The sequence below is a fragment of the Phalaenopsis equestris genome, unplaced genomic scaffold (genome assembly GCF_001263595.1).
Source record: "Phalaenopsis equestris unplaced genomic scaffold, ASM126359v1 Scaffold000002, whole genome shotgun sequence".
NCBI lineage: Eukaryota > Viridiplantae > Streptophyta > Magnoliopsida > Asparagales > Orchidaceae > Phalaenopsis > Phalaenopsis equestris.
The window spans coordinates 66,243,992-66,264,813 of NW_018164444.1; the positions used below are offsets into that span (position 1 = coordinate 66,243,992).

At 31.0% G+C, this 20,822-nt stretch overlaps 2 protein-coding genes across 3 annotated transcripts; both read left to right on the forward strand.

Moving 5' to 3' along the window:
• Positions 1-1,749: 1,749 nt before the first annotated feature.
• Positions 1,750-7,382, forward strand: LOC110027294 (peter Pan-like protein). 2 transcript variants are annotated; one of them, XM_020728662.1, is made up of 7 exons: positions 1,750-2,376; positions 2,473-2,655; positions 4,801-5,031; positions 5,403-5,495; positions 5,595-5,782; positions 6,544-6,737; positions 7,076-7,382. In XM_020728662.1, the coding sequence occupies exons 1-7, from the start codon at positions 2,359-2,361 to the stop codon at positions 7,153-7,155; spliced, it is 987 nt and encodes a 328-aa protein (XP_020584321.1). In that variant the 5' UTR covers positions 1,750-2,358; the 3' UTR covers positions 7,156-7,382. The 2 variants fall into 2 exon arrangements, with proteins under 2 accessions (XP_020584321.1, XP_020584328.1); XM_020728669.1 differs by having other exon boundaries at positions 2,476-2,655.
• Positions 7,383-9,327: 1,945 nt separating this feature from the next.
• LOC110035900 (zinc finger C2H2 protein ECU02_0310) lies at positions 9,328-18,576 on the forward strand. Its single transcript, XM_020740231.1, has 4 exons — positions 9,328-9,519; positions 9,744-9,858; positions 9,986-10,048; positions 18,292-18,576. Exons 1-4 carry the CDS (start codon positions 9,435-9,437, stop codon positions 18,401-18,403), a joined length of 375 nt encoding a protein of 124 aa, XP_020595890.1. The 5' UTR covers positions 9,328-9,434; the 3' UTR covers positions 18,404-18,576.
• Positions 18,577-20,822: the final 2,246 nt, after the last annotated feature.

A 20,822-nucleotide genomic window follows, 5' to 3' on the forward strand; every position in this document is an offset into this window, starting at 1 on the left:
CATCATAACGTTGTCTGATAAAATGAAGCATTTCAGACAGTCTGATCAAATTGTTCATATTCATGTATTAATTGCACCTGAATAATTATAAATAGAGCAGCACTTCTCTCATGATGGGGAAGAGAGCTTGAGATTTGAGGAAGAGCGAGCTTCGAGAAGGAGCTAAAGTCCAACACCACCAGAGACGACTGTAGTCGATTGCCGCCAACTATTATCAATCGTCGTCGACCACAGCTGACCGATGTCGATCACCACTAATCTGCATCGACCACCACTGAATGTCGTCGTTCACTGCCCACCACCATCGACAATCACTGACTAGACGGTGTTAATCTCTATCAGTCGTCGCCCGTTCCTAGCTACAAATTCATCAGGACATCAACGTTATAACTTGGGAAATATAATATCCATTTTCTTCCTGTGGGACAAATAATTGCAATTGTAATCATTTTTCGATAGTGAAACTCTTCAGCTGGGTCAGACCCTGTGTTTTTTCTCTTTCCGGGTTTTTCACATAAAAATTTTCTTGTGATATTATCATTTGTTTTCTTTTATCTAATTGTTTGTTGAATTCTCGTGCAGCACTATGACGGTAATTCATTAATCTACCATCATGAATCTTCAAGCACACATCATTTGTAAAGTAAAATAAAATTTTTCATGCATGCATTTTTAATACCTAATTATTATAAATGTAAATATCAAATTTTATGTATTAGATATGTAAATACATAAGTATTATGTGGTATGTTGGTAAAATTCCCTATTTTAAATAAATTTAAATAAAAAATAATTGTAATATCTTTGAATTAGCATCATTTAAATTAAATGAAATTAATTTCCAATATTATTAATTTTTATAACTAATAAATCTATTTAATTTAGAAAACTAACTTTAATTAGAAAATCTACATAGATGCTAAAAAAGTATAATTTCGGAATGTATACTAGGAAGATTTATGACCATGCAACGTAATTCTTATGTATTTACATATCTAGCATTTAAATTTCAATTTAGATATATATATTGCATGCATACCACTCAATTCTCCTCTATTTACATATCTAACGTCAAAACTTTAATTTATATATATATATATATATATGCCATCTTATTGAAGTATATTTTAATTTTAAAAAATAAAATGATAATATTTTTGATTTAATATGAAAATTTTAAGTGGTATAAGCATGAGCGATAAAGTTTAGATGCTAGATATATAAATATATAAGAATTGAGTGATACACATGCAGAGATGTAACAGTCCCTATAACACTATGGGTTTGTTTGGGGCAGCTGTATTAATAATCTGTTGTTAAGCAGATTATCACGATAATCTGATAATAAGCAGATTATCATGATAATCTGATAATCTGCAGATTATCAGGAAAATCTGTCTTATTGTTTGATGGAGCTTATGCAAAACAATTTATTCATAGCTGTTGCTGGATAAATGATCATTATATCCTCGTTTAGTGAAAATGTTTGCAATGGAACAATATGAGTAAAATAATAGAAAAAAAAGAGATGTCACAAGACAAAACAAATGTCTGATTGTTGAATAAGTGGTCTGAATGATCACAGATTACGAAACGGACTTCACAAATGAGTCCGGAACGTCAATTTTAGTTAATAAGAACATCCACTTCATTGTGAGGACGTGTACAAACTAAAAATATGCGGATTGATAATTAATTGAACAATAATTGTTCATATTATTATTATCTTCCTTATAAAATCATCGCATACTCTCTCTCCCCTATCTATCGCAAGCAAGACAGCCGCCACCCTCGTATTCGCGACAACCCTAGCCGACTCCGGGATTTCGCTCCAAGCTGCCGGCCGGCGGTCCTCGCCGGCGACCACCCGGTTGCCGCCTCCTCTCCTCGCGTCGGTGAGCCCTTCCCTCATCTCTTGCGATCCCTCTCGGCTCGAAAGCTTGCCCAATTCGTCCCCTCCTCCCCTCTTCGACGTGACTTTGCCGAACGGAGACGGGATTGAGGGCTCAGAAGTAATAAGTTGCGATGAAACGCGGAATGCGGGGCATAGGGAGCGACCGTAAGTCATTCGGGTTATAACGTAAAACCATACGCGCGTTCCCCAACCTCCAGCCCCAACGCCGTAAACTCCAAATTCCGAAAACCCTCGATAACAAAGGGGCGGGGAAGTGGCGACGGGAGCTAGCCGGAGAGTGGATTGACTGAACCAACGACGTGTGTTGAAGAAGAGGAGTTCTTGAGACTTGCGGATTTAAGCTAAACCACTCCAATCGGGATTTTTGATTCGGTAGGGTTTGCAGTTGTCGTTTTTGCTGTTTTTTTGCAGGAGTTAAGTTGAATCCTGCTACCGAGCAACGGATGGCTCGCTTTCGTAATGTGAGTTGCTCTTCTCTAATCTTGTCTGCCATAACTTCTGGTTTTTTCTAGCTGACTTGCTTGTTTATGTGTTTTCCTGAAACAATTCGTCTGTAGAAGAAGAAAAAGATGCCGGTGGATACTCGAGCTGTAAAGAAGCGGCCAAGCGTCGACCATTTGACGGGCGAGAAGATCCCTAAGAGCTTCGTTTTCTCGAGAGGAAAGTTGCCCGGATCTCTCAAGCAGCTGGAGCTTGATCTCCGCAAGGTCATGCTTCCGCATACCGCTCTTAAATTGAAGGTATAGACTTTTCTTTTGAGCACTGTTCCTGTGGTGTTATTTTATCTGTTATTTTAGGATGTTTTTATTTTGGCTTTAAAGGGCTTGGCTTGTGGAAGGCACGACCGAATTCTTCATAATGGGATTATTTTCTTAGTAAACTATTTTTTTTTTCTACAAATGTTTAACTTTTTTGGTACGGCAAAATATATCTCAAGGTTGATTATAATTGTTTGTAGCATTTTATAAATGGTAGCATGGACACTCTGAACCCTTTCTTTGTAGAACTTGCTTATAATTCTAAGGGATAGCTCACCATTTTATACTTATATGGATTATTCGAATACAAAAAGTTGGGGTCTTTTTGTGCAAAATTTAGATATTTCATGCTTTGCTTGTCTTTTGAGACGGATATAGAACTTGAATTCTCATTTTTTTATTGATAGTTTGATCATTAAATCCATTATTTTCAACCTTCTCCTTATTTGCTCTTCCATTATATAGTTCATAGGATGGGAAAGTACGGAATTTTCGGAGCACACAATATGAATCACAAGATGATTTTTGTATGCATTCAGTAAGCATTATTAGTTATAAAAAATGAGACAATAAGCACCGAGCAAACGACACTATTTGCTTGTACGGATGGTTTGAGAGCTGAATCACAATTAGTCCCTTGTGGAGAAATCCTTCAATTTAGAAGAGAGCATGTGATGCCAAACATGGAATTTATATTAGGTATAGTTATTTATTCCTAGCATATGCATGCTATTAATTATAGTAATTTATTGTGCTGGTTTTGTTTGCTTGGTGGTTACAATTTTGTTAATGTACAAAGTTTGTTATATTAAATCTTCAATTTTATCTTATGTGCTTTATCATGCACATAAGATTAAAAATTGAATAAAAATAAAATTAATTGTTCTACATCAAATAGCTAGTTATATTTTCGGTATCATTGTAGGGTTATATAAATGATCAACACCAAGTTTTCTTTTTGGGATTGAATTATTTTTAGTGTCAATCTTGTGATGCTTTTCATTAATTGATCTGCCATCCACTAAAAAAATGGAAGTTTAAAATAATTGAGAAAATATTTAGATGATAACTAGCTTGAGATTAGTAGAACCAAGACTGAGCATGCGATATGTAATGTTAGTGGTCTGATATTAACAAATATTAGTCAGTATTAAGGATGAATATTACCTGAGTGACTTGACATGTGCAGGTTTTTTTTGTAGATAAATTATGCACAAGAATGAAGATATGACTTTCAAAGTTAAGGCAAAGTCAAACATTATGAATATTATGCAATAAAATAATAATGTTAAAGGTAAAGTTTGCAAAATTATAGTTAGCTTGGCTTTGTTTTCTGCTTTAGAGTATTGGGCCGTAAAAAATGCTCCTAAATAATTTGAGCATGCAAAAATGAGAATGCAGCTTGGTTGTCTGGATAAACTATGAAGTATAGATTAAGGGATGCTTATACTGGAGGGATTTCTGGAGTAATTTTTATTAAGTTGAATGATGAAAAGTAGATCAGTTAATTGAGATATGTACAATAAAAATCTTGGAAGGAAAAGTTGTTAGGTCAAAGATAGCATGGATAGAAGCTGTGCAAAAATATATGTGCAGAATAATTTCGCATTTAATATAACACTCAATGAACAAATGTAGATTGAGGATTTATAAAGCCAACTCGATAGAGTTGGGATAATTGTGTTGATGATTTTTTTTGGTAGTCAATGAGATTTATGTAATCTGAGGATTTATTCGGTTTAGATAGAAAATATGTTTTCGAAAATGATGTGTTTGTTTTACTCAGTATGTGTGTGAAAATAAATCATCATTTTGTGCCTTTTTAGAGTTAAAATTCAATGCTGATTTGTATTTCCCTATCCAAATGACGGAATGCAGTAAATTTGCTATGTTTTAAAACATTTTTAATTCCCAACAACCTAATAAGCTATGTATGAATGGACAAAGTTTCATATTTAATCTTCATATATTTTGCCCTGTCGGTCATTTAACATCCTGAAGGCAGATGCTTTTTATAGAATGGCTTAATCCTTCTCTATTCCTTCTTTTAGTTTGTTACACTTTTTGCTTAACTGTAAACTTGCTAAATTTCAGGATGAATTTATCTTTTTTATTTTTCTTTTGCAGGAAAATAGAAGGAATAATTTGAAGGATTTCCTGAATGTTGCTGGGCCTATGGGTGTTACTCATTTTTTAATTCTGTCAAAGCCCAAGACTGTGCCTCATTTGAGAGTTGCAAGAACACCTCAAGGCCCTACGCTTACCTTTGAAATACAGGAATATGCTTTAGCTGCTGATGTGGCTCGTGCACAAACTCGACCAAGGTGCCCTCAAGGAATTTTTAATAATTCTCCCCTCGTGAGTCCGCATGCTGATCTTTTTGGGCTAAATTTTGTAGCACCATTTACATACATAGCACACAATGCTTATGTCTCACATCTAAACTTTGATATTTACACATATAACACTCAAATCTTTAATATCACATCAAAACTAGTATTATTATCACTTTTTTAAAAGTGAATATGCCTTCTTATGCATATATTTAAAGCACCAAAATACTATACATGTAAATATGAAAGTTTAAGTGTGCAATATGGAACATAAGAATTGTGTGCTATAAATTTCCCATTTTTTTGTATTTTGCACCTTTTTTCCATCTACCATCTTTAAGTTGATTCCCTTTGACTATATTAGTCTAATCAAACATTTCTTAAACTTTCTATAAGATTGTTCTTTCTGGCTTTGGGAGTGGAGGTCAACACTTGAAACTCACAACTATCATGTTTCAGAATATTTTTCCAGCCATTGATATTAATACTGTTAGTTCATCAAAACTCTATTTAAATATCTTACATCTTATTTGTTAGATCCAAATTTCCCAAGTTCCTCAATATTATTAACATTATCTTCTCTTTCAGGTTAATCTTTCATCCTGCCAAAGGATTTTTCTGCTAAATTATAACACCGAAACAAAACTTATTGATTTTCGGCATTATTCTATCAGACTTCAACCTATTGGAGTATCACGAAGAATTAGGAAGTTTGTACTGAGCCACAATGTGCCCGATTTGAGGAGTTTGCAAGATGTGAGTGACTTTGTTACAAAGTAAGATTTTATATCTTGAAGCTCTGAATTCTCACAAATTCACAGCATGGTATATGCATAAAGGCTGTCTTACATTTTTAAGGTTTAATGAGTGAAGTACCAAAATAAATCCATTTTAGTCCCAAAGTTTATAAAAGTATCAAATTAGTCCCCAGACTCTTTAAATTGGGGCTGAAATAATCCTCCGAGGAGATAATTTCAATCTCATATTAAATGAGGCTTGGGACTTATTTGGCTTTTTATAAATTTTGTGTCTAAAATGATCTCCTATAAATAATCAAGACTCTATTTGACTCTTTTCTATTATTCTTTTAACTTCATTGGTTTTAAGTTTATTAGTCTAAAAAATGTCTTGTTTTTACTCTGAACCAATGTTTTAAGGTCAAATTCATTTTTAAAATGAATGGGAGTTTATCAATGATTTTTTTTCAAATTCAGACATTCATTGTTGCTATAGTGTTTTTATGAAATATTTTCTTGCCCATTACTTGAGATAGAACATTTACTTTGGACATTTTATGCACAATATTCCATGGAATATTATGCAATTGATTTCAGGAATAGAAAATTCAATGCTGATCTTCAGCAAGAGCCAACTTGTACCAAATTTACCTTGAAATACATTCAAATGACTTTTACAACAAAATTTTTGAAATTATAATATAAATATACAGTTACATGTACAATTTTTTGGGGTTTCTTCACTTCCTATGATGTGTTTTAGTGACATCAATGTGTTGTTATGTGCTTCTTGTTCTCAGAGCTGGCTATGGATCAGAGAGTGAAGCAGATGAGGAATCAGCAACTGTTAGTTTGGCAAATGATCTTGGCAGAGTGAACCGTGCTTCGACGAAGAGCGCAGTCAAACTTCAGGAGATTGGCCCAAGGATGACTCTCAGGCTTGTTAAAATTGAAGAGGGCTTGTGTTCTGGAGGTGTTATATTCAGCGAATATGGTATGTTTGCAAAAAAAAAAAAAAATATATATTATAATTTTCTGTTCTTACAAGAAGTTCCACGATTATGCCTTTTTTTTTGGTTGCAGGCAATTTATTTTTTTCAAATTTTCCTTGCTTTTGTACAATTTCATGGGCTGCAATCAACTCGTATCTTTTGAATTGAAGAGGGCTTGTGTTCTAATTCAGTGAAAGATATTTTTGTTTTTATTCAAAAAATAAAATAAAATAAATTTAAAAAACGAAAAATGAAAAACAAAAATTGATCACCTTAGTGTCTATCAGCACATTGTATTAACTAATACTTTTCCTTCTGCTTCTGTTCTCCATTGATGCAGTGAAAGACACGGAGGCAAGCCAAGGTAGCCATGAAGATGATAAGCAAGCAACTGCTGAAGAAGAAACTGAGGCAGATTAAATAGTTGGTTCTCTTGTTTCTTCTAATTCCAGGCTTCTAGTTTTGGGTTAACTGTTTTTTTTTTACCTCTTTTGTATGAAGTTCTAAGGCTGTTTTATGAGCTAATTTTTTTCTTTGAACAATTTTATCTTTTCATGTTATCTAAAATTCTAGATTTTATCATTTGCATACGTATCACATATTTTCTTATATATTTACATATATAACACCCAAACCTTTATACCAAAGTTTTTAGAAGTGAAATACACCTTTTCATTCATAGGCTTTTGAAACTTAGGTGTTGGATATGCAAATGCATCAGAATTGTGTGGTATATTTATGCAAATTTCCCCCTTTTTTATAGTCTGCTTGTTTTCTGCAGTTTATAATGTAGTTATATGCCATGCGTTAAGTAGTGTTGTCATATTTATTTATTTTTAATTGTTTTTTATTACTTATTTATTTATTTTATCATTTATTTGTGATATAATAAGCTATCATATTTCAAAGTTCATGCAGTTTTGGTTTGATTAATTTGAAGTTATGATGTTTAATTTTAAGCCGAGTGAAATTTGGTTATATGCCATATATCATTGCTATTATTAAACCCTCTTCAATTTTCGGATTTTTAAAGTTTTAAAATATATCAATTAATTAAATAATGAGAGTAGTTTAACTAGTATTTTATTTGTTTTAATTAAAATTTTAATATTTAACAGGCAATATAAAAATTATAATAATTTTAAATATGGATAAATAAGTGTGAAATATTAATTCAACGAAACTTTATATTTTGGGATAATTAAAAATAAAATGAATAGCTATTATATAAATAATGTGTAATATATGTAAATATTCCCTTGGGTTTTTTAATATATATATATATATATATATATATATATATTTATATAACACCTATGTTTTATTTTTTACATTTCCATAAAATTTTATAAAGTCTTAATAAATAACCAAAATAAAATGTGTTTCTTGGGAGAAAAATTTGCGTATGTAAGTCGTACGTAGCACTGAGTATTTCAGGAGGTTAGGGTATTGGAGGGCTATATCCTCGTTATACTTCCTGTAACCTACTTATAACATACCTGTAACATTCTAATAAGTTTTGTGCTTCTGTTTTTATATGTTTGTAGGTTACAGGTAGGTTACAGAGAGATTGCAGAGGGTATAACGTGGATATAACCCCCAAATACCCTCTGAATAACCTACCTGACGTACGCAGCGCTGCATATGTCTTACGTACGTAAACTTTTCTCCTTACCTTGAGATGAATTTCCCAATTTGACTAGTCAAATACCTAACACGCATTGATTCATCCGAGCGATCATTTAAAATTATGACGTACACCCACATAATTCCAATGTATTTACATATATAACACCAATATTTTATTTTTTACATTTCCATAGCTCAATTCTTTTATTCAGATAAAAGACATCATTATTTTAAATTTTAAAATGTAAAATGCCCATCTTATGGGTAAGTAGGATGAAATATATGTGCAAAATGAAATTTAGGCATTAGATATGTAAATACATAAAAAATGAGTTGCATGTATGTAAATCTTCTTTATTTATATTATAATTTTATGAAATTAAATTTCATGTAATTATTCGATTAATTTTATATAAATTCCAAAGTTCAATTTTTAAGTGCTTTCAACATTGCATTTTCGTTCTTTACTTTGAGTTGGTATTATTATAATTATACAATTCATAGAAACTATCAAATTTTATTATTTTATAATTAGTATAATTAACCATAACTCAATTTTTTAAAATCATAATTGTCTCCCAAGTTAATATTTAAACTTGCCATTAATATTATAATCTTGGCTATAAATTTTTAATAATAAATATATTTGTTCATAATAAAATTAGCTATTCTCAATAGATTAAGTAGACAATTTTGAGTTATAATTAAAATAAATATTATTTATTTTTATAGCTAAATTATAAATAATATTAACTTTGTCTAATAATTTAGAATTGCAAATTTATATTTTATTTTTTAAATTAGATTTTAATTTTTAAAAGTGAAATACAACTTTTTCTTGACATTAAAATACACATTTTTCATGAATGGGGAACAGGATGATTAATATGTAAATATATAAGTATTGAGTGGTGTATATGTAAATCTTCCAGAAAAAAAGAAATCTTGGCACTAAACCTAGACGCCGCCCTTAAATCGCCTGATTCGAACCATAAGGCGGCAAGAGTTCTTCGCCGCTGCTCGCAATCAAAGTGCAGCGCAGATCAAGCCAGTGATCGAGAAGAGTAGGGATGGGAGGGAAGTGCCCGCACAGGAAGGTGAAGAAGCGGAGGTTTTCACACAAAAGCGCACGTCGCTCCAGTTTCCTTCTAAAGGATATCCTTTTTCTATCAATTCTTTATTTGCCCCCGCATTTCCCTTGACTTTGTTTCTCCTCACTATTTGATCGCCTACCATCAAGGATTCAAGGTTTTCAAATTGGAGCGAAGTGATTCGAATCTCCTCAAAACAAGTTTTTTTTTTTTTTTTGGTCTAATCTCGGTGCAATTTTCCTTCAAATTTTGTTGTTTTCCTCCTTGACTTTGAGTTCCGGTAACCACGCGACGATATGGTGTTTGACGAGCTGAAGAAGCTAGCTGAAGGGGAGGAGACCAAAGCCTTGCCCGTTGATGAGGATCTTCCCGGAATGGGCCAATTTTACTGTTTGCACTGCGAGTAAGTTGATCAAAAAAGACCTAAACTAGTAATAGTAATAGGTTCCAATTGGGTTCAGAATCCTATCACTTTCATTTTACAGAAAAAAAAAAAAAAACATAAGTTCTGGTTATGATTTCTATTGCAGCCGGCACTTTGCCAATGATGAGGTGAGGGAGGAGCACTATCGCTCCAAGCGCCATAAAAAACGGTAAATTTTTCTCCTTTGCTTCTTTAGTTGGCTCCCAACTGGTTTTTCAAATTATGCATCTATGAGTTTTTAGTAGTTTCCTCTTTGTGCCTTGATTTTAGTAGGATGTAGATGGAAACCATGGTGTGCAATTGTTGTGCAGGTGGTTTTTTAGCGTGATTTGCATAAGTGCATTGAAATTATTATACATAAAGATGGGCATATAGATGATTACATTATTTGTAGAGTCAAGACAAGATGGTTAAAATTTAGAAGGAAGATTTATATACATAGCTCTCAAATCCTATGTAGTTACATATCTAAACGTTAAAATTCATTTTTTTACATGTATTTCACCTTACCTATACATGAAAAGGAGCATTTTACTTTTAAAAAGTCAAAATAGTGGTATTTTTTATGCGGTATAAATGATTTGGTGGTATATATGTAAAAATGAAATATAGGTGTTAGATATGTAAATGCATAAAATTTGGGTGTTATGCATGTACATGCTCTAATTTAGAAATGTCTTGGGAGTCTAGGAGACATGGATAATATGTCTACTTAATGGCTGATGTATAAAATTGTTAGTTTAGCTATGTTATATAGATCCAACAGTTAAACAACAAAGAAGTTAGTAGCATAAATTAGAATGCTATCATTGTGTGTGTGTTAAAACTAGTAATGATTAAATCAGCAATAATTGTATTTTAAAGCGACAATGGTATTAAAACATTTGAAGATAAGATGATTATAGGAACTAGGGTTCTTTTGGGTTCGTACAAATATATCAGTAACGGGATATATATAATTGACTTAACCGAGTTCGGAGGATAAGAGATCGACAACGATAGAGATTGCGTAAAAATGCAAACTGATGTTAATGTCTCGAACAAGATTCAATAATAATGGAGGAGAATTTATAAAGTTAAACTAGTAGTTGGCAATAATGTTGATGTTATTATGATGATGATGGGGAGAAATCACATCAATGTGATTTTATTCTACAGTTATGTAATTTGCTTTTTAATGTTAGATTCTTTATTGATGCATTTTTTATGTTATGCTGTAGGCAGATAACTGAAAATTTTTATTCTTTATGGTTGATCAGCAAGCAAAGCAGCTTCATATGAATTTTTGCTATTAATTTTGATATGAACTCAATATGGGGAAGCTTCATGTAATTGCTAAAGGATTATGCTATCCTTAATGGATGATTTATGACTCAAATACCTTTTTTTTGTGTCTTGTTTTCTTAGCGTTATAGGGAACTTATCTAAAGTATTTAATGGTTTTAAATCTTTTATCATTTTTTTGTTTGACTCCTAGCCGAGGACCCAAGCTTTTTCTTCTTTGATTATTTATATTTTTAGTGATTAATGCTGATATTTTTTGTTGATTTTAGGTTTCTTAGATCACACGTTATGCTGTCCTCCATGGTCTATCTTGCTATTCCTTTTTTTGTGTGTGAATGAATTTTTTGTAGTTTTATTTTTGAATTTTATTCTAGTGATTAATCCATTTTTGACTGTTATATGCATTTTTGAATAATGGATGCTTTTTCTTTATCAAGATCAGGTTAGATTAAAAATCAAAATTTTGTCTCATTTTTTATGATGGATTAGTATGGACCTTTATCAATGGCCTCTATAAATGTAACATGCATTATCTATTCACTATAACTGAGATTAAAGTTTGAAATTGCACATTTGAGTATTGAGGCAGTTTTTTTGTCCGTGCAGCATGCACAAGCCTCAAGACGCTTTGAGGCTTAAGCCTCAAAATCAACAAATTGTGCAATACAAGAAGTATTGTATTAAGTTCAAAAATATGTATGAATAATAAAATAATAACATAAATATTAATAATTAAAATAATAAATTATTCAATAAAAGAAATAACTTGTTCACTTCTTTGAATACATAATAATATAACACTTTAAAATAAGAAGGGTAATACAAACATCAAAAGAATACATAATAATATAACACTTTAAAGTAGTTTTTGATGCATTCAATCTCTCACATTTCTTCCGTCATCTATTAAAATAAGAACATAATGTATCATTAAGGTTAGAATTTCTAAATTCAAAAGCTCTCATCGCTCTTATATCTTAACCAGTCTTTAATAGAATTATCAACATAAAATTTATTTTCTTCCTCACCTCATCCTCAATTGTATTAATGTTTTTTTCATTTCTCATTAAATCTCAATCATCTTTTTTTTTTATTTGATTAATATTAATTAATACAAATATTTATTTGATTCTAAAGTAATGACCATCTTGATAGTAACAACTTCGATAATATTCTTCATTATATGTTATATAGGTAAGGAATATATGTTAGAATTATTTTACTTATATTATTTAAAAAAATTCTCGGAGCGCCTTGAGGCGGGTCTCACATTAGGTGAGGTGTAAGCCTCATGTAGTACGCATTGAGCATTGTGAGCTGCATTGTAAATTTTTCAAAAAAGCGTTGAAACTGGTCTTGCTCAATTTTAAATCATAGCTAAGATTTATGATGAAAAGAATGTTAGGAGTCTTTCAAATAATATAGCGCGCTCAGAAAAATTAAAGTTATTAATGATTGTTATCATAAACTTGATTCTAAAGAAGTGGAAAGTATTGATAAGTTAAGACAAGTAATAACATATCTAACTCCTCATTTAAGCTAGATACATTAAAGATAATTTATTATGTTCTTTATTAAATGTAAAGATATTAAGGACTCATGAAGAAATTGCTCTGAGAAATATTAAATGCGAGTTTTAATGGGGAAAAGAAAAAGAATGAACAAAATAATGAGATATATCATAAATTTATTAAACTGAAGTTGGCTTTGAAGAATATGCATAAAGGTAATGCTTTCCACGTGAGGTACTTATTGTAAGAAAAAGAATGAACAAAATAATGAGATATATCATAAATTTATTAAACTGAAGTTAGCTTTGAAGAATATGCATAAAGGTAATGCTTTCCAAGTGAGGTACTTATTGTAATTTAGAGATTTATGGGAGATTTTTCATTAATATGGCTAGCAATTTTTGTCAATTCAATGCAATTTTGAAATTTGAAATAATGTCAAATAATTAGATAAGAAATATTATGATACCAATATCTTAGAGAAAATAAGATGTTTAAGATTTTGATACTTATAGAAAAATCAAATTTATGAATCCTAAAATAAAGTTATAAGAGGCTAATGAAACAACGCTTGAGAAAAAAAATGATTATAGAATTTCTATGTTATAAAAAAAAAAAATGAAACAACGCTTGAGATTAATTTGGTTAATGGCAGGATGATGTGCAGTGGATATAATTTTTTATGTTATAAAAATTAATGAGAAAATATAAATAATTGAGAAAAGATCTTCATCTAGTTTTTATTGATTTTGAGAATATACATGATCCATTATCATATGGATTATTTTTGGTGCAAATTGAGGAAGAAAGGTGTGCCAAAGGCATGCTAAATCTATTAATTATCTTTAAAATGGAGCATTAACTATTATTATAAGTAATTTTGGAGTGATTATAGAATTTCTATTTCAATATTATTATATCAATAATTAGCATCCAGTTTATACTATTTTTTAGGCAATAAAGATGTTTGTCAGTGGTAATTAAAGAGGCGTTTTAGTGCATGTTCTTTGCAAATGACATTGTTCATATTGGTGATATGCTTGCCGCAATGTATGAACAATTAGAATAAAAGGAAAATATTTAGAAATGAAAGACTGTAGAATTAGTAAAATAAAGAATGATTATATGGTATATTGTTTTAGTTGGACTTTAACAACTAATAAAATATTAAACTGATTTCATAGGTTTGAGTATCTTTTATATATTATAAAGAAGAATATGGATATAGATGATGATGTAACTTCCCAGAGTTATTGTTAGGTGACTAAATTGACATATAAGTGTTATGTAATAAGGTCATATCATGAAGAATTAATAAGAGGTTTTATAAAATTATAAGTTCATCAATTTTATTATGTTGATCTAAGTGTTTGGTAGCATGGACTAAAAAGTTATTTGAGGCACATGGGTTTAGTTGTGTCTCAACATAAAAGTCACCTCGAGGCTTACATCTTAATAGTCGGAGTGAAGCTAAAGCATTTTTCTGAAGCATTTTTTGATCGAGTTGTAGGCATTGTAGGCGCTTGCCTCAAATTATAATCAATGTTTAAAATTACACAATTGGGTACGGAGATTTTTTTTGTTCGTGAGGCGATGCGTATGCCTCGAGGTATTATGTGCCGTAAACCTCAAATTTTAAAAAAATTGGGTAAATTAATAAATATTGTACAAATTATAAAGTGTGAAAAAAAAACATAATTATATTCTACTTGATTAACACATTAAAAAGTAAATTTTTGGCAAAATTTGTGACTTGGGATAATTGTTTGGCAAATATCTAGAGATAATGTTGTGGTTTGTTATATCTTGTTTCTAATATTGAAATTGTACTTAGGTAGCTAAGGGCTTGTTTGGTTGTCTATTTATGTAATCTAAGTTAGGCTAAGCCAACTCAATTTGAGCTTGGCTGGATAGCTGAGTGAAGCCATTTGATTGGTTAAGAAGATGAATTGATTAGTAGGTCAAGTTATTTATTTTGGGAATTTTCATACATAGCACCCAATTCTTATGCATTTACGTATGTCACACCAAAACTCCCATTTTTACAAACATAGCACCTAATTCCTTCCTAAACACTCTTTTAAATAGTAAAATCCATATTTTCATACATTACGTAAGGTGCTCTGTTTGTAAAAATCCAAGTTCTGATGTGAGATACGTTAATACATTTGAATTGGCTGCTACATATGTAAATTTCCGTATTTATTATTACTTTTTTGGGACATTTACATGCGTATGACAATTCTTATATCTTTACATAACTAACATCTAATTTTTTTTTATTTTTACATATATAACATTGAATCTTTCATATCACATTAAAAAGATAACTACTGTTGTTTTTAAAAGTTAAATAGACCTTTTCATTTATAGGGAAAGTAATGTAAATATAAAAATCAAAGTTTAGATTTTAGAAATGCAAATATATAAGAATCATGTGGAACGCATGTAAATGTCTCTAAAAGCCCTAAACTTTGTTTTTTGCATACATACGACATAGTTCTTATATATTTACATAAATAGCGCCTAAACTTTGACTGTTTAATATAAACACTGAAAATTTTTATATAACATAAAAAATATGACTATTACTATTTTTAAAAAAGAAATACACCTTTTCATGCATAGGTAAAGTACCATAGAACAACAACAAAAACTTAATCCCACTACGTGGGGTCGGCTACATGAATCCTTTTTCTCCATTGCGTCTTATGTAGTGTCATATTTTCATTTAGTTCTAATAATTTAAGATCATTTTTTATACAATAACCTCTGCCTTTCTTGACAAGTGTAAAGCCACTCATCCACATAATCATTCTCATCTCGGCAACACTTAACTTAGTATTATGCTTCTCTTTTAAAGGCCAACATTCAGCGCCATAGAGCATTGCAGGTCTCACCACCGTCTTATAAAATTTTCCTTTCAGTTTTAGTGGTACTTTTTTATCGCACAAAAGGCCCGAGACATTCCTCCACTTCAACCAACTAACTTGAGTTTTACTATTAACATCCCCATCTATATCACCATCGCTTTGAACAACAAACCCGAGATATCTAAATCGATCACATCTTTTAATAATTTGATCACCCAAAATTACAGTTCTGTCACTAGAGCTACTACTACTAAAGTTACATTCCATGTATTAAGTTTTAGTTCTACTCAAATGAAGGCCTTTAGACTCCAATGTAGACCTCCATAATTAAAGTTTTTCCTGGACTTTTTCTCTCATCCGCGAGAAGGATATCATCAGCAAAAAACATACACCAAGTTATATCCTCCTGTAAATGTCGATCCATAGCTAAAGCAAAAAGGTATGGGCTTAAAGCCGATCCCTGATGTAATCCAACAGAAATAGGAAAATATTTGGTCAATCCTCCTTTAGAATAGAAAAATCAAAGTTTAGGTATCAAATATGTAAATATATAGAAAATGTGTCCTACGTATGTAAAATTTCCTTATTTTTAAAAAAGATATATATATATTTTTTTGGCTTAACTTACGTCTCAAGCCATACATGATGGAGTGCCATATAGTGCCTTAGACTAGCGAGTACTTAAAAGTAAGAGAAACAAGAGATATATAAGCTGACGAACGTATTGACATACTTACGGCGCACAACACATGCAAATGTTGAGTTAATCTGTACTGTTAAAGAAAATTATTTCATTTGTTTTAGAACTTAGGAACGGTAAAACTTTTCTTCTATATGTTGAAGGTTTACATAACTTTGTTGGACATTATGACTTTTTGTTATTTTGCATTATTTGTTTTGCTTTGGCATTCCAGTTTGATATTCACTAAGTTTGTAAAGATGACCGCTAAGATTTGTTATAGAAGATATTTGTCTGTAATTAAGTTAGAAACCTGTAGCCATTAATCTTGGTCAACAATAAGATATGAAAATAATAATTGTTTTACCTTGTGGTGGCGAAAATAATAAGATTTAGTTTTAGTTTTGTAAGTTTATGAAATGGATATAGAGTCTGTAGGAGTTGTCCAATAAATGAGTTCAAGTTTGAGCTCACCGAAGAAGTTAGTGGTGGCCGGAGGAGGAGGATGCAACAGAAAATGAGCAGCAATAGGTTAATCGAGCCGGTTTGCGGGCTAACAAGCCGAGCTGGGATGAGCTCAAGCTCGTTTAATAAATGAGTTGAAGTTTGAACCCGAGCTCGTGGCTCAATAAGCTTAGCTCATTTTAATCAAATTTAAATATTTGTGATTGTGCTGGTCTTACCTGAGTTCCCCACAGGCCTCAACACTTGGTTGAAAGAAAGATTTCGTTGCGTTGAAATTGTTTGTTTGGAAATTGACCGAAAAGCTGATTCTATCGGAAGGTTTCGTTGCGTTGAAAAGAGGGCCGTTTTGCTCATTACTCAACTTGTTGAAGAGATGAAAGAGAACCAAAGTCTATCTTTTTTATCAAACGTTGAATCAATCAACAGAAGAAGCAATTTGTGCCTATTGATATTTGAGTTCAGCCATTTTTATCAAGCTTAAATATGACGGGCACGGATATGAGGACAAAAGCATGACACGGGCACGACGACCCTAACATAGTTGTAAAATCTATGGCACGATATGCCATTGCAATATTTTTTATTCAATAAATTGTTAATGCAGAATCTATAACATCATAAATGAAACTTTTCAAAGATAAAAGAAAAATAAAAGAACAAGCACAAATAATAATAATAATAATAAAAATAGAAGATTTAAATTCATTCCACTTAATTCCTATGTATTTACATATCTAGCACCTAAACCTCAATTTTTACATACATGCCATGATACCAGCTTACCTATGAATGAAAAGATTTATTTCACTTTTAAAAAATTAAAATGGGATAGTTTTAATATGATATGAAATATTTGGGCGGGATAACTGTACAAATCAATGTTTAGGTATCATATATGTAAATGCATTGGAATTGGCTGATTTGTATGTAAATGCCCTACAAATTTATCGTATCACGCAAGCATTCATCCAATCTGCATCGTGTTCTCATGTGTCCCGCCATGTAGTTGCCATTATTGTGTCGTGTCACAATCCAATATTTATCAGAAAAAATCCTAACTCGGCTTGTGACGTGGTGGTGACACATTTTCAACACAAGTATGAAGGGTCATTCAGTGTTTGTGCTCCGAGAAAATATTACGTCTGGAATCCAGACATAGATCCGGTCGTTGAGTACATCATGGTTGTACTTGAGGTTTTTCTTCATTACAACCATGTTGTACTTGGTAAAAAAACATCCAAATAGACATTTGAATGTGAAAACCAAAGAGTAAAATATGATTGTACCGAAGAAAAATCTTTGATACAATCATGTTGTACTCCTTCGCACTGATGGGCTTTAGGCTTCTCCGTTTTTTGGACAAGGACATGCGTCAATTTTTAATTGAAGTCCGTATATCAGGACTCTAGACGTAATATTTTCTCTTGTGCTTCATAGGTGCTTGATGAGAGCTCATGAAGCTCATAAACTAGTTTTGCTTATATTTTTTGGGCTAATTACCCATATATTCTTTGCTCAAGTGTAATAACGGTATTTCTCATCATAAAAAATGAAAAAACGAAGAGTAATTTCTTTGCAAATATTTTTGTGATAATTGCAGAATGAAGCAGATGAACGGGCCTTCACCTCACAGACAACTGGATGCTGAGCTTGCCGCTGGAATGGGAATGCCTGATAATGGCCCTAAGCTCATGTCCATGACCTTCGGCTAAGTCTTCTTCATGCACATGTCTATGACCCTAAGCTCATAATCTGTTTTATGGATTCATAAGAGTTTTATTAGTATTTTTTGGCTTATAAACATTGTTTATTAGAAGAAAAATTCATCTTAATATGTGTTGATGATGATATGGATCTCACGTTACCCATTTTTTGGGTTTTTTTTTTATTATTGGAAATTTACATATATACCTCTTGATTCTTATATATTTATATAGCTAACACCTAAATCTTTATATTTATATTTATATTTATAATATTCTGGTGTCATGACTTTATGCATGCAAATGTAAAAAAGTTGATGGTAGATGTGAATTTAGATAAACTAATGTGGAAGCATTTTTTTAACTTGAGTTAACAAGGGTGAGCTCCTCTTTGAAGTTTCTCTATAATTTATAGCAAATCAGAATTTTAATCGAGCAATATATACAAATAAGAAGTTATGAAACAGTTTTAATTATTGTGATAAATATAAAATCAATTTTGAGGGATAATTATGTATTATATATATCATAAATTACAAAAATCTTGTTGTGCATCATATATTAAGAAAAAAATATTTAATTTTTAAAAATCTATTGACTTATACTTGATGTCGGCTTTCATAAATATATCATATATGCTTTAAGAGAGTTTTGGGGTCTGTTTGAGATAGCTGTAGCTGTTTGAAGAAGTAGTTGTGAAGTTGTAATGAAAATTGTTGTTCAAAAAGATGTTATGACTTCGAATTTCTTTTTAAGTAGACTGTAACTTCTCTATCATCCACCACACTTAGTTAAATCCGATAATAAAATGCAAAAAGCAGGCAAAATATTGTTTTGCCAAATAAATAAAAAAATTACATAGATTGGGTTAAAGTAGAAATTACGAAACATATGTTACATTACTTATTATGTATTTACATATCTAACACCTAAACTTCAATTTCTACATATGTTACATTACTTATTCATGAAAATATGTATTTCCTATTTCGAAAGTTAAAATAATAATATACCACTTGCCACTAAGTGCATGTAAATGCAAAATAAATACCACTTGCCACTAGGAAGATGATGCAAGGTGTAAGATGCATGATGGTTGTCAATAAGAAAATAACTAAATGAATAAGTTCTTGGGACAAATAGCTAGCTTAATTTGATGACTACCCAACATAGTAAATAGTCGACCTCCATGTGGAGGTTGTTACGAAGTCGAGCTCTAAGGAGATCTCATTAGAAAGGAAAGTCATTAACCTAATAATCTTTTGAGAATTGTTGAAGTTAGACATGATTAATGAGAATATGATGGATTGAACTCCCTAGGAAGGCTGTTGAGAACAATTGACTCAAAGATAAGAAGCCATCTCAAAGTAGAGTTGATTAGGATCTTGATAATCCTATCAAGGGTCATGTTTGCCTAAGCTAAGGACAGGAATCTAAGTTTGCCTAACCTGATGGCTTTACCTCACAACCAATGAGATTGTTAATCAGATCACAATCATTCATTCCAACTTTTTTAGAGCTGAATTTGCATAATACTTGTATGATACAAATATATCTTCTTCAACTTGTAGTGTCTGCCAATGAGAGATGTAAGTCATAAATCCTTTGTTTTTCATCTTAGACTCTCAAGCCATGGTTACATTAAACTCACTAAACATTATTACGACATTGTTTTATGTGAAAAATAAGGTCATTTCCATTCAAATCACTTAGCGTTATGTTTCTTTCTCTTTTATATAGATAGCACACTCATAAGAACATTATACAACACTATCTTTCTGAAAAATGAATCAACATGTCTATGCCAAGCTTGAGTACTTGCTTCAAACCATAAAGTATCTTCAACTTTATGATTTTTTTTAAATGTAATAACTGTATTTATAAAATGGATCTAACTTTGAACACTCCAATAATTTGATCTAGTTTGACACACCTTTCTAAGAAATCAAATTTGGATTAAGATGTTCGATTTAAAGTTCATCGCATTGATCTATAATCAATTTTCTTATAATAAATGTAATATAAAATATGATTGATTAGTTACATATTATATTCATTTTAAATAACTTTCAAAACTAATACGGACTATTACTCTTCATTATATATATATATATATATATATATATATATATATATATATATGGCCGAAAGACATTTAATAAATTTGAAGCAATTTGCAATTAAAAGTAGAGATTATGAATGACATTAATCTTCAACATTGTAAAATGATTCATACATTTTTTTTTTCAATAAATCGGCATATTTATGTTTTATTATATATATATATATATATATATATTAATTCTCTAAAATTAAAATAAAATATCATCCTTCAATTAAATAAGTGACACCTATTTTTTACAATGGGTTTTCTCAAGTGAGACGTCGCGTCATTAGTCCCACATTGATTTGACGCAATATCATGCCT